Source organism: Neopsephotus bourkii, unplaced genomic scaffold (assembly GCF_033783945.1).
Source record: "Neopsephotus bourkii isolate Nb327-2 ecotype Australia unplaced genomic scaffold, CSIRO-AGI_Nbou_v1 NB_966, whole genome shotgun sequence".
NCBI classification, from domain to species: domain Eukaryota; kingdom Metazoa; phylum Chordata; class Aves; order Psittaciformes; family Psittacidae; genus Neopsephotus; species Neopsephotus bourkii.
In genome coordinates, this window is record NW_026901460.1 from 35217 (window position 1) to 51068 (window position 15852).

Here is a 15852-nt window from a genome sequence, read left to right on the forward strand (position 1 = left end):
AATTTAGTACTGAAAGTGAGCCAATTACATTAGGGGTTATGCAACAATGAAGGAAAATACAGCTTAAAGATGCTTTCGTGCCTACACATAAATTATGTTTTCAATGTGCCAAAGAAAAATTTTATCATTAACTACTATTCAAAAAAGTGAACAAACAGGCAGTGCCAAGATTGGCTCCAGAAAAAAAATCTTTTTACTATCCTTAGAAAGCAAGTATGCTTGATACATTCATAACTGCCAGAAAGAACCATGAATCCTTGCAATCCCACATTTTCTTTTGTTTTCCCTTGATACTTTTCAGAGCAATACTTCATAGGAATACTAACTCTTCTTCCCTCCTTCCCAAAGAGCAGAGGATTTACACTCTGTTCTTACCCTACTGACTTACTGTACCATTAAGTGTTTTCTCATATTACCGATTCTTATTTGCACAATTTGACTGTTATGTTTTAGCTGCTGTACATGACACATATTTATAAAATCTGCTATCATAAATCTGATTTTATACAGTACTTCAAGATGCAGCCAGACAAAATTTTCTCCCAATCAGCCACAGAATTTGGGTGATCTCCACCATATTCTGCCACCCACATAAACTTGGTTGCAGAGTCCATCATAAGGTTACTCCCTAAAAGTATCAGACAGGGTTGCTGCTTCCATTAGTTCCTACAATGCATGAGACTACTCCCAAGAGGTATATTAATGGAAATTGCATTAAACTACACAGAATTGAACTACAGCTGACAACCATTATTTTTTGACAGGACAGAACTAGTTTTCATAAATATCATGTTATTTGTGCAGATGCTCATTTAAAATAACATTATAAATAGCATAGTTATATCTAATTTAGATTTAGCGACATTCATATTACTCTGGGGAGTTAGTTTTTTTTTGCTGAAAATGCAGTGAATTAGTTGACTACTGCTCATTCTGCATTCAAACACTGATTGCAGTTTTTTATTTGGACTAGAAGTCTTTCAGAAATCACAAACAACTACCATTGGGCCTACTAAAATTCACTGTCTATTCAATACAACAAAATTACCTTCCATGAGAAAAACAGATATATGGATAGCAACCGGACTAAGCGTAGCACTGTTTATACCATTAATTTAGATTTAAGTGAAAGGATCTGCTCTTAAAATTACAGCTGCTAAATGCAAAAGCCTCCTTTATTACTCTACTGCTTACAGGTTTGCACTATCACAATATAAATAGAAGCATTTACTTGGTATATTAAAAACCTATTTTCAGAGAATCACTTTCAGAAACTACTAAAATGTGATGTGGAGTCACCAGAGATGGAATACAAGCAGGAACGGGACACAAGAAGAAGCCTGATCCCTACCATTTACAACACAGTACAGGTCTGTCACAGAGGGAAAAATAAAACAGAAGCCCCAAAACGACCAGCTGCCCTCACCAAAGTATATGCTAGATAAGGCAACACCTAATCACGGAACACAGGTGTACCTCTGAAGGACTCTTTGAAATGATAGGCAATAAATTCCAGGTTAAAACAAACAAAGTCATTAAAAGAAGTTACTAAATCATTGGCAGGAAAGAGATATATGTCAGAATTTTTAAACTGTTTTCTATAGATATATATTGCAAGTTTTAGTTTTTCATCATTACTTCTAGGATTTATCTGTGGATGATACACGTACTTCTATCCACTGAAGTCAGTCAGAAAATTATCGCACACTTCTATGTGACCCAATGTGCCACTTTGTGTGCCTGCACACCCATGTATACAAAAAAAAACACATAAAAGTTTACATCTTCTCCATAATTTTAGTATTTTCCACACAAAAAATTAATGGGGTAAACAACAATTTATTTTTTAAGATGGTTTTAAAGCCAAGAACGTTCACAAAGACCAGGATTTAAAACAGTAGAACAAGGGGTTGACTTTAAAATGGTTCAGCACTCTGCGTCACAGTGGTCTTACAAAATAGGCATGTGCAATTCCTAGACACTGCGGATGAGTCGGCTAGCTATTTTTTCTCCATAATTTCCATTCCCAGCATTTTTGCTACTCAGTAGAAAAGGTAGTAATCAATTAATGTACTAAAAGCACGTCACTTTGAAATGTGCTTATTCTTATATGTAAGACAAAACCAGTTACATCATGACATTCACTTTGCAAGAGAAATATACTATTTGTACTGAAAAAGGTTATAAATCTGGTACTACTGAAAGCAAGCTGATCCTCACAATTGTCGTAATAGCCTGATGTGTAGGTTTGCCTTCTTCACAGAGAACAGCATGGTTCTCTCCAGAGTTGACTCAGTTGCCCCTCAGTTTAAAAAGGACAGGGACCTGCTGGAGAGAGTCCAGCGCAGGGCAACTAAGATGATTAAGGGAGTGGAGCATCTCCCTTATGAGGAAAGACTGAGGGAGCTGGGTCTCTATAGTTTGGAGGAGATTAAGGGGTGACCTTATTAGTGTATATAAATATATAAAGGGGGAGTGTCACGAGGATGGAGCCAGGCTCTCCTCAGTGGCAAACAATGAAAGGACAAGGGGTAATGGGTACAAATTGGAGCACAAGAGGTTCCACTTAAACCTGAGAAGAAACTTCTTCTCAGTGAGGGTGACGGAACACTGGAACAGGCTGCCCAGGGAGGTTGTGGAATCTCCTTCTTTGGAGACATTCAAAACCCACCTGGACACGTTCCTGTGTAACCTTATCTAGGTGTTCCTGCTCCGGCAGGGGGATTGGACTAGATGATCTTTTCAGGTCCCTTCCAATCTCTAACATACTGTGATACTGTGACTCTGGATGGTCAGAAAATAATAGATAAATCTCTATAAATCCAGATGATGCATGAAACTTGAAAGATACTGACTTCAGAAAGGAACAGTAATTATTCTATAAACTATGATTCTTCTCACCCCAATATATACTTGCAGTGAAACCTAGTAAATTCTTGATATATACAGGTGTATGTTATATTGTGTATTAACCAAAACACTGAAAAAATTCTAGTTCGTATACTGTTAACTAAAATTTTGAAAGGCTGTTTCAGGTGCCATAATTGTTGCAATTCAGATGTGGTTCAAAAGGTTAAGAAGTAATCTCCAGTTGCCCTTCTGCTTAGAATATTTCTAATATGAAGACTGAGAGTTCACCTCTTCTGAAGACTTGCAAATTCATCTTGAAATCTAATGCCAATATAATTTGCCTTTTCAATTCGACCGTCTGCATCAGCCATCATATTTATAGATAGTTTACTTTCTGAATGAAATCTGATCTTTTATTCCTACTTTGGCTCTTTCAGTCCTTTCAACCCCACATTTTTATATTGCTTTGTGCCTGCACCTGTGTAGCACAACTGCAATATATGCAAACAATATGTTTACTCAACCTACAGTACATACAAAGGCAGGCTTCAAACCAGGCCCCCAGAAACGAAGGCTCAATAACATTCTAGAAATGTCACCCATTTTTTTATAGCTTTCTTTTAGAGATATCAACTAACAGCAAAATAACCTGCCAATCTCTGCATATTACAAGAAAACTGGAGTCTTATTACTTTCATTTTTGGCATTTCAAAATAGGTATGAACTACCACAGATGTACACTGAGAGGTCAAGGAAGCTTTGAGACCATCTAACTTTGACTAATGAGAAAAAGCCAAGTTACGGGACACAGCAGCAGCAATGCACTTCAAAAGTTGACAATTCAATTTTTTAACAGGAGGGAAAAAAAGAAAAAGGCTATATATAAAACAAAGAATTATTTCCTCTTTTTTTGTTGTTTTTTCCCTTTTTAAATTAAAAAATAAAAAGTATTAAGACCTATGGTTTGCCTGTACTACGTGACAGGAAGAGACTTAAGAGGCAGATTAATAACAAAAATTTTCATAATTCATAGGGCATTGTATCTCTACAATGATCTGAGCTATTTCTGACACCTAAAGTAATCTACAAATACATGACATACATTAAGAAATAGGGAAATATCACCTATTTGTGATACTTGGGAAATACTTAAAAAAAATAAGCCAAGCCTTCCAGCATTTCCACACAAAGAACTTCTCTTAGTGAGAACTTTAGTTTTTGCTTTCACTCCAGATATGATTTAAACTAATTAATTGAATATTTTAACTCCTTTAACTGTTTTCTCCTCAACAGAAGTTTTGGCCATGCACAGAAAAATAAGTTCCATTCCTAAATTCCATAGCTCTTCCAGGGTTTATTTCTTGCATTAATACTCATTATATGAAAGATGACCTCTGGGCCTTCTGTACTGTAAATGAGCCACTATGTCTGAGTTGATGAACCGAATAAGTCTTTATAAATAAAAGACAAGGTAACTCAGCAAAATACTATGCAAGGTCCTAACAATTTGAAAATAACTGTATTAGGTATTAAAACACAAAAAAGAAAAAAGACTAAAGGTAAAAAATTCAGTATGATTGTTGTGTGATCTGGACAGTGTTAGCATCAGGTATGTATAGTCCCTGCATACTGCTAAGTGCCCACCTGCAAATAAGAGATGCCATTGTGGTAGTTGTAAAACATTACATGTGGCAGTCTCACATTCATAAAAATCCAAAGCCATCTTTGTAACAAACAGCAGACTTTCCACGAGTCAACAAAACTGCTTTTCACGGGTCCCACTGGAGCAGTCCACAGTTCCAACAGTTTAACATAAATCATTTGTTAATTGAAAATCCTGTGAAGACTTGCTTTGGAAAGGAAATGTAACTGCATGTCACTTACACTCTTCCTTCAAATATAGCCATTCTAAATTATTTAATCATCCTCCACTATAAATATTTCAAATACTTGTTATCATTCATTTTCTTTTACTCTTCATTCAAGCAAGTGTTCTCTATACCTGTATTTCTCATTATTCTGGGCAGACCATAAGCACCTCTTTTTTGGGGGGTGACATGGTTCAGTGTGAGGTGTCCCTATCCTTTCCAACCTTAACTATTCTATGATTCCATCTTTTTCAAGAAGATAACATTCACATGGCAGATACAAGGAAAACCTGCTATTGTACTCCACAGTGACACTGACAATGTCAAATATAGTGTTAGTACTGCTGTTAGCTCCCCTTCCAAATTTTTAAATAATTCATATATTCTAACACTGATAGGAACAATATTATATTCGTGCTTCTTTATAAAAGCATATTGGAAATTTGTTGCAACTGCCAACAAAAGCGTCATGTGGGAAGGTAGCCACCACTTTCCTTTCTGTAAGCGATTTAGGTTCTCAAAGAATAGAATGTAGAGGAAATACTATGAAACTTCTCATATTCTGTCATATTACTAATTAAACTATTTTAATGCCACCAAAAAATGCATGCATGATACACAGCAGAGAAGTCTTGATATTACCTTGCTCTGCAGAATCGATAAATACGTATCTTGGAAGTACATTAATTTTCTCTGGGGACTACTGGTAATCATAAACTCTGGTGCACTGGGTTGAAGAGGGAAGGACCAAGCACCCCATGCCTTTTTATAAAAGATAAACATTCCCTAAGGAAATTACCTTGTTAAGAGTCCTCTTGTACACTGTCTACATGAAACTTGAGGTTTCTTCTGTTAGGTATTCCTTCCAGCTTCTGAATGATACTCTCACTTGCTTATACTAAGCTTCATTATACAATATTTAGGGGCTTGATTTTGCTTTATATTTTGCAAAGCTTGCAAATCCTTCCTAACTCAAGTTTTGAGATAATTTCACTTATTCTTTGCAACACCAGCAAACACATCAATGATCCTTAACAAAAAATCCATGACTTGTTACAAGTTCCACATGAAGAAAATTTTCCTTATTTTTACACCAGAAGTACTGTCAAGACCTAAGAACATACTATGCACATATATCACAAAAGTAGTTTGCTTTTAATATAGTAAGGTAACACAAAGGAAATCAAAAGCAGTGGAAATTACTATATATTTTGCATCAGCATATCAATGACTACAAGTAGTTCAAAAATCATGCCTCTCATCCTCAAAGCTGCACTTTTCTTCCTCTACTCATGCACAAAAGATGCTTTGTTCAGCTTACTTCACGTTTCCTTCTTTAGACAATAAACCTGACTAGCTAAACAAGATTCAGCAGTTACCAGGACAATCCTCTTTTTTCCTAAGATTTATCCTAAATGTTGTAACTCCTCAGCTCTGCTAAAAATCCACATAGAATTTATTAATTTTTATACCACCATTATTTTTTAGCCTAGTAGCATAGCCAAATTCTAATTGGAGCAACTACAATGTACTTAATTCTCCATCTAAATGAGCAGGAAATGGCTTTGTTCCATTCTGAATAAATGAGTATTACTGGTATGTCCTGTTAAACCTCTGCAAAAATCTAAAAGTATCTCAAAATAATTCTAAAAGTTGGAATAAGGCTACACTATCATTTTGGAAATATGCCCAAATCAGAGTACAGCCTTGGAGATGTCCAAGCTGTACTTGTTTCAGGGACATAATTATAATATGATTATGTATCCCTTTGGTACTACAGAGACAAACAGATCTCCATTCCAAAGAAGAATTGACTGTAACTAAGTTCCAGGCGGAAGATATGGCCTTGCTAACCCATCTGGCAAATTCTTCCAACAACCACCTCTATTCTTCACCTGTTACTTCAAGTGAGGAAAAGCACCACAAGATGCTAGCTCTCCATCAAGTTCTGCTGAAGACTTCAGCACATATTCTAAAGACATGTAGATGAAAATACCAATAAATACACACACTTTTACCAATACTTTTAATAGGTGTAATCCATTACCTTGAAAAATGCTTCTGTCCTACATTTGAAGCTGTCCACCCACCAACACTAACATGACTGCTTTGGCTTTTCTCCTGTCCCCCACCAGCCCAGGTTTTATTTTACTTGCACAAACACCAGATACACCCCCAGTGCGTCCTGCCGGGGAAAAAAAGCTGGCAAAGACTCTGCTATATATCCCAACCTCTATGCTTACCACATGAAATACTGCCCTTCTTAAGAACATGCCATCTGCAAAACAAGCAGTTTTCTCTTTTAAGATATCCCTGCCTGGAAACAAAAATACTTTCCTCAAGTTTTCCAGGAAGGCATGGTTCTGGGGACAAAAAAAACAAACCTGAAAAGTTTTAGGCCACAGGAGACACTCTGCTTCCTCACTCCTCCTCTCACAGCTTATGACCATGTGAAAAACTGGCACTGAACTCCAACCAGGTTCTTCCATCTTCAGAGTATAAAGCGCTACAGAAAAGCACTTACAACAATCCAAATAGACAGCTCTCCTCATTTTCCTTGCTCTCCAAATAAATGCAAATCTCATATAGAACAGAACACTACAAGAAGAAAATATCAGAGGGGATTGATACCAGGTGTACCTGTTGTTCCTAAAATATACTTGCTATAGCAGTATTCCTTACACTAATACATAACAGACACTGTAAAATATTTGCATAAGCACTTACAACCATATTATGCCTTGTTAAGAACCATCACTTCCGGCATGAATGGAGGCAAATTACACTCAATGAACAAGTCATTAAATCGATTTTTTTTAAATGTAACTACCATCAGTATTAATAGAGAATTTAGTTAAAGACAGAAAAATGCTTTAGAACAGCTACCACAAAATTGGAGTATACCAAATGAACTTGCATAAATTCTAAGAAAAAAGTAACTCAAGTCAGAATTCATGTATGTACCACCTTATGGTACCACCACCTCTCCTCAAAAATGGATGGTCAGCTTGTATCGCATATAAATTTAAATTACAGAAATGTACAATAGCCAAAAAGTAGCAGTGCTGACTCAAAACATTCAGCCATTAAACACTGGTATTCAACTTCCTATAAAAAGCACCAATAAGGTATGAAGAATTCCCATCAAAGATAATACCCTCAGCTACTCTTTCCACCTGACGATTACTCAGTAAAAGACCCAATGTGAGCTGGGTATTCACAAGCCAATTCAAAAGATGCTAACCTCACAGCAAGCAACGTTGGCAAATATCTCTACTGTCTCTCACAAGAAAGCAAAAACAACCGAACAAGCTATGGTGGAAAACAATGTTCCTATAATAAAAAACACATCAAAAGTCAGGCTTGAGAGACAGTGGCAAAACTGCCAGGACAAAGCCAGTATTCTGATGTATTTTTTCTGTTATACAAAGTTCATATGGCTTCATATTACAGAACTGCAACTCATATAAAGGAAAATGTTTCCTTTAAGGTCAAAAATATAGACAATTGTGCTTTAAAAAAGTTACTTCAGCAGCAAAATATGATAACAAAAGAGAGACAGTCTCACAGCACATCTGGAAACAAAAAAATTATTCAAGGGAGCTTTCTGTTTCTCCTCTCCCTGTTCTGCCCCCCACACGTACCAACCACAGCCTGATGTACAAGCAAGAAAAAAAAGGAATCACAAGAATTCTCATAACAGCAACACCTGCTTTCCTTGGGGCTCACAGGATCATACTATGATCACCAATCGATCAACAGGAAATCAGGAAAGCACAGCTGCTTCCTGATTCCCTTTACAGGAAAGAAAATAACTGAGTTCATAAGCAGCAGTAAGGGGAGGCTCTAAACCCCGAAGGCCTCTGGCATCCATGCTGACACAAAATCTTCCCAGTTATAAATTAACTGTTTAGACTGAAAACCCACAAGTCTCGTATTTCTGCTGCTCTGCTTATTCTCAAAAAATCTATTCTAGACTGTTTTGTAACTATTGTCTTATGTTCAGACAAACTTAAATCATACCAGTCTGCAAGTTACCTTTCTGTCTGAAACTTTTCACTGGGGTCTTTTAACTCCAGTTTCCAGGAAGTCCATTTTATCAAGCTAGCTGCAGCATTATTCAAACATTTATAAATAAAAAAATTATACCAAAATCTTGCTAGAAATTAAACTAGTCAAGCAGCAAAAAAAGCAACTACTGGCAAAAACACATTGAAGTAAAAATCAGCTAGTTCCACAAATTGTTTTCCCTTCAGCATTCAAGAGAAATTGGCACAAAAGAAGCAGAAAAGCGGTAACTTCAATATGACATGATTCAAAGCAACTGAAATCTGCTAAATCTATGACACCTTCAGGAACATGGACTTACTCCACAGTTCCATGACAGCTAACAGCTAAGAGAATGCCTTAAACAGCTTTATATTACATCTTAACCTAACTTAAGGCTTACAACATTCTCCAGGAAAGTTTGGGATTTATCGACAGTTGGTTCACTAAGACACAAGTCACGTGTGGGGTACAGATGAAATCACAGGAGATACAGTGCTAAAATATACTGTGTGATAACTAAAGAAATCCATAGGCAACAGTGAATCAAGCAGATCAAACAAAGTAATGAAAAATCCTAAAACATCATTTATCTCCTGGAAAACAAAAAAAAAAAAAAACAAAAAACCCTGTGATCATGCAAGTAAGGCTCACTCTGAAAATCAGTTATGCTATTGCTTACGAAATTTCTTTAACTCATTTTAAGTAAGCACTCTAAACTTACGTTTAAAATACACAAGATGCAAGATTAAGAGCTTTTATAAAAACCAAACTAACTGAACATCAATTCAAAACTGAAACTTAATTTAAAAGAAACCTGTGAGACAGCTGGGAATTTGGGATTTAGGATTAGGTCCGTATTTGTGCAACTGGATATAAGAGGGTTTTTCTGCTACCAACGGTTCACAGTTGCATACGTAAGGCTGTTTTTAGAGGACTTTTGTCATTGTTGCTAGAAATTTGCATGAAAACCAGTATAAAATCAACTGCAGCAAAATATTCCGTCCAGGAAGTTTTGGAAAATGAACATGAGACCATTAAACTTCCAACTGAATAGAGATATGGCAACCAAGTACCTGTGTTACCCAACTTAGGCTGTTAGGGGTTTTCTTGCTTTTAACACAAATAGAAAAAGACAATCCAAGAAAAAAACCAATCTGGCATATTCTTAGATTTATCAAAAAAGCAAATCAAAACAAACAAAAATAAAAGAAAAAGCCTTCACCACGGTTTTGACAGAATTGTTCTCTCTAAACTCAAACCCATCTCCTCTTTCATGGAAAAAAAAAATTCTACACATGCAGTGGTAAACAAACTATAAAAATATTTATATATATTTTTATATAATTACTTCATAGTGTGAAAACAAAATATATACTAATTGATGATGAATTTCCCTTGAGACTCACATGTATGCATTTTTTTTAACCCTGGTGTTTTTAAATGAAAACAATTATTTTCATTTATTTAATAATTATTAGGGTAAAAAAAAAAAAAAAAGAAAACCAAAACACAATCACACACACACAAAATGCATTTGAAACAACAGTCATGCTTGACCTGCAAATTCAATCATAAAGGGAAGAACAGGCTTACAAATTTGAGTTTACTCAAAGTGTTAAGACATAAGACATTAAAGAGAGAAAACATACTTACGTTATCTTCCTCCTCTGTATCATCATCTTTATCGTCATCACTATCCTTGAACCCAGGCGGAAGTGGTGGCCCAATAAAGTCTTCTTCATCATCAGTATCCTCCGCTGGACCTTGAGCAGAGGTCGGGGATTGCTTGCAAGGCCCAGTTAATTCTTCATCTGAACTATTTTCACTTTCACTACAGACTTTACCCCTGCATGAAAATTTTTTAAAATTACTATTTTGAGAACCTCAGCACTTTCACAATTTACAGATAGAAATGTGGAGCACAGTTGTGAATTCATGATCACTGAAATTAGAAGCAAGGCATAAGTTGTTGAGTGTACGCACACCAACATCTTTCAGCATAAACAAAGCTTTAAAAAAAAAAACCAACAAAACAACAAAACACAAAACCCATCCATCCTATAGTAACAGACAATTCAAAAAATGGACAAAGTAAAACAAAGAAAAAGTTAGACGGATTGTAAAAACAACAGTATCATGCCACTAGTATGGATTTCAGTATTTCAGTATTGCTTAGAAGCCAACAGAAGCCAACATTGCTACATCTCATTTTCCAGATTCTGCTTCAAGTTGCATCTTCTGCAGGTGCTCTGCACCTTTGGCTGGTGGAACTCAAAACAGTGATCACCCATGCTCACAATCAGAATGAGAATACAAAGCATGGCACCTGCTTTGTAATGCTGGTGAAGAATAACAGGGAATCAGGCACTTTCAACCCAGTATTTGATACTCTCACAAATCTACATTCTAAAAGTTACCTCAAATTTTCATTTTACTGTTGTTCAAATCAGCTGCGTGAACACAGTATTTTTGGCATTGGACGGTGTCTGAAAAGTAGAGCTCTTTAGGCTGCGCTCATTCAGTTTATTTGAAATAAATGCACTCCCTCTGCTGGTAGTTACCGAGAATGTTGTATTCTAACTGCCAGAAAGTGGTAATCAGATACTATCATTACATTGGTATCACCATACCATTACAATGGTAAAATCAGATGTTTCTTTCAGATTCAGCAAGATAAGCAAAACTGCAATTGCAAAAATTGGTTTGGGAATTTATATTTTAGGAGCATGCATGTGAGTTATTAAGTGAACTCAATACAACAGATATGTTACAGAAAACAGGAAAAAACCACTGAACTATTGGGGTTTTTGTTTCGTTTTGGGGGGTTTTGTTTGGTTGTTTTTACAGTTTAGGTTATAATTTAAAACCTGTAAGAAAAACACACAAGTCCAAGCACATAATAAAGGGTAAAGAAAATATGTTCTAAACTGTGTAACTGTGACAGAGAATGTAGCCCCAAACTGTGCTCCAAACCTGGTAGTAGATGACACACCAAAAATTTGTGTTGGACAAGCAACCGAAATTCTGATTTTAGGAAGAAATCAAAACAAACTAAACCCAACATGAATTAAGTCCACAGATATTACAAACATGAGAAGGGTCTGCATGCATCATAGCTTGTCTAATTTTTCCAACTGCATTTACCAGCCTACAAAAAGATAATGCCTGTACATACAAACTTTGTTTTGCATGGTAAGAGGCATTGAAAGACCCTGATCAGGATATGACTAGCTAATAAATCTAATTCAGTTAAAAGAGCTTCTCTTACCTCTACAGTAACAGTACAATCAATACCCTTATACTAAAAGGAAGCTTTTCCAGCACATAAGGAACGGGTTGGGACCTTTAAAGTTCTTCAGTCAGATAGCCCCAAATATAACAATTTTACAAAACTATGTGAAAGTGTTATGTTTTAACAGTCAGTATGTATTCCCAGCCTAGCAAACCACGCACCTTTTCCCCAAAAGCCAAACTATTTTGGAATGGAACCAAATATACATTGTAGCTGCCAGTGAGAAGAATTGGTACGACATTCTAGGAGGCCTTTCCTAATCCTGCAGTACCAGATATTCAGATCTTTCTATAGACACAAAGAAGAATAGACAGTTTAGTTTCTAATTACCTATCCTTACAAATTCTCTCAGTATTCTGAGAGGCAGTGTAATCACTCTGAATGTGAAAAGGCCAGAACTGCAGTGCTATTTTTCACAACACTTTAAGCTTGGCAGGAACATCCAAGTGCTACAGCTACTGGCAATCTCTGTCCTGAGTGGAACTCAAATGTAAGAACACCCAATGTAGCCAGACCAAAAGCCCACCTGCTCTTCTGACAGCGACCAGGAGTGGTACTGACAGAAAGGACAAAACAAGTGGCATTTCCTGTAAGTTTCAGCCTTGCTCTATCAGAGGCTGTAAAGAAAGAGGAACCAATTTGCCAGCCCATTTCCCTGGATTTAGAGAAATGTAAGGAACTGGTTTTTGTTTTCTTCATTACTTCCTCAGTAAGTGAAACAAGCTGCAAGGAGAGAAAAAAGCAAGCTACATTAGACTACGGATGGCACACAGGGGAAATAAAAAGGGTTCTGTGAGTTGCGCAAGTATGGGGGAATATTCCCCCCCACATATTCACTCTCTTTACATCATCCACTCTATTTTCTCAGTTCTTCTCTTTTTTATATACTAGCAGATGCTTTCATTTCATCAAACATTACTATTACGGTACTTACTCCTAAATACTTAAGTACAGTAACTATTGTAAACATTTCTCTACAGAGAAAAAGCTCAAAACCAAAAAGAATCAACTGCTGCTCTTCACATCTTGTCAGGGTGACCAACCCCTTTTTAACAATTACAAGATCACTGTAAGGGTTACTGTGGTAACTGAAAGTACGTGGAATTTTAAAGGAAGTAATAATCAGGAAAGTGATGCCATAGAAAATAGAACAAGCTACATAAATTATTAGATAAACAACAGAATTTAACATTATAAAAAATAACTATATTCTACATTATAAAGAACTAAAAGTCCCGTATTTCAGAATTGTCAGTTGTAAGATTATACCTCTGAATTAAGGCTGAGTCACAATAGCATGTCTCCTTTAGCAGCTTTATGCTTTCAGCACCAAGTACTGAGCTACCTAGCATAGTTTACAAAGAAATATAAAACTTCCAGGAAAACAAACAAACAAAGAAAAAAAAACTACAAAAAAAAAAAAAAAAAACACATACACAAAAAAAACCCCACCACCACAGTAACAACAGAATTCCAGTGAGCAACCAGAACCTAGCCAGTAACTCAGAATACAGAAAGGTTTTTGCTATCTTCCTTTATACAAATTCCCTGGAGTTCTCTTACGTCAAGGCCAAGAGTGAAGCGAGCTGACTATAGGGAAAGCTCTGTATCACCTGACTGCTTTCCACCTTACCAATTGTTGAAATTGATTCTTTATACTGAAATCACACACATACAGTAGGCAATCACGTTACGTTTAAATTCTTGCGAGCCTTCAGTATTTCACCAGAGGGTACCCAAGGTCATCAAAAGCAAATGAGTGCACAGAATCTTTTCCCTTATGAAAAAGACATAACACAGGATCTCCGGGGTAGTATACTCTGTAGGGTACTATACTGTGTAATCATTTATTTACGTGAGTCCATCTGCATTTTCCATAAAGCAACAGGCTTTTTTTCACAATCTGAAATACTAGAAGTTTGTCTATAATAACCGACCCCATGCAGAGTCTATGAGCCCATAAAATGCACACATACAGGCTACCAAAGTTTTAAGGTCATTAGACTTCCATAGACACAGAAACCTAGACACCTAAAAATTTACAGTGTGCTGATCTCCATAATCCCTGCCACAAAATGGAGTTGTGTGGTCCCTGTTACCTTAAGCTACTTTCATCTCCCAGCATTTCAGAATCCACTGTCAAAGAAAAACTGCTGTCCAAACAGCACTTACAGTTTGTCAACAGAACACAAATGTTGGCAAGTTTGAAAGTAAATTTCAGATGGATGTCAAAACAGAACCCCCTCACCCCATTACTATTCTGTTCACTGTGAATACAGAGGCACCTCACCTACTAGTTTCTTATTCAGCAGGCATGAACAAGTTTATCTATATCTACAGTTGAGAAAAATATCCAAGTACCTTTGGGTTGATGTCATTCCAGTGCATTTTGCATCGGATGCTGAAGTTGATGAATTGCTGCATGAACTTCTAAGATCTTTTTCAGCCTGCTCTTCCTTCTCTCTTTCACGAGCCTCTGTATACAGAAGCACATACATGACAAATAATCAAGACTTGTAGAAAATAATAAAATTAGAGACTTGCTGAGGACACTAAAAGAATTTTCTTCACTTTATGTCATATATGAAATACTTGAAAAGGTAACAGCAAATAAAGGATTTCACATGAAAGCAGTACTTTTCCATATAAACTCAATTTTTATTGCTACTGTAATGATCACCCTGAAGAAAGTGTCACAAGGAAAACAAGAACACCTTCGAGTTGCTAGTTTGTACACACTATCAAACAAACTACTCATATAAAAATACCAGAATTGCTTTCTTCATGAAAAAGTGCTTTTTCGACTAACTGCATAAACTGCAACACTAGAGAGCAGATTAAGTGCAATCTAATAGGGCAGAAGTTGCTCAACCGTGACAGTATCACATGAAAAACCAAAACAAATCAAAACCCACACATGCTCTATAAACTGTCCAAGCGAAAAAGAGGAAGCACGGACATCTGGGTTTGCAAAGGCACGTCTAGTGTCTCCCAAGGGCCTTCTTTGAAATGATGCTTGATTGAATATGGGCAACAAAAGAAACCATTATCTCTACCTCCCACTCTCAAACAGTACCTTGAAAATTTACCTGTTCCCAGCACAGCAGAAGACAGAGACAAATTTGTAGTCTGCTATATAACCTGCTGTTTGGTATAAGTTACACTTTTTGTTATTCTATTTTCTCTAGATTAAAGCTGTCTGTATCACCTTCCCTTCCAAAACAAATATACAGCTAAATTAAAGAAGAAATGGAAGTCTTCTGTTCAAGTTGACCTTTTTTCTGTATCTGTAAGGTGCTGTGCCTCACAAGAGAAGCCCTGCACATACACAGTCAGATAACACATGTAAATAATAATGCTATTATTTACAAACACCCAAGTTGTTTAAGCCCTTTCTTGGAGGCATCCAGGGCCAGACTGGATGTGGTTCTGGGTAACATGATCTAGATGAAAATACCCTTGCTTACTGCAGGGGATTGTACAAGATGACCTTTGAAGGTTCCTTCCAACCCAAACTATTCCCTAGTTCTACAGTTGTACATCTTCCTTGAAAAAAATTGCATTTGTTTTTTGCTCTCTAGACAGCCAATCTGAGACACTTTAAACATCATCTCAAACGAGAACCACAGAACATGTTTTAAAATACATTAGCTGACTACATTTGCATTACTTACCCAGGACCTTCCTGCTCCTCTCCACCGCAGTTCTTCTTGTTTGCTCAAACATGGCTTCGAGATCGAAAGTCCGAGCTTTCTTCCCTAAAAATGAAGAAGAGGCTGGAGCACAGACTCA

General features: G+C 36.5%; 1 protein-coding gene across 1 annotated transcript in view; it reads right to left on the bottom strand.

Annotated features, from left to right (window-relative positions):
* The window catches only part of LOC133215371 (WD repeat-containing protein 70-like), a 36974-nt gene extending 21122 nt beyond the window's left edge, over positions 1-15852 (bottom strand). Inside the window, exons 1-3 of the mRNA XM_061359372.1 lie at positions 15735-15852; positions 14422-14536; positions 10422-10614 (exon numbers count right to left, since the gene is read on the bottom strand). Coding sequence (XP_061215356.1) covers positions 10422-10614; positions 14422-14536; positions 15735-15786 — 360 coding nt within the window. The 5' untranslated portion in view covers positions 15787-15852. The remainder of the gene's footprint in view (positions 1-10421; positions 10615-14421; positions 14537-15734) is intronic.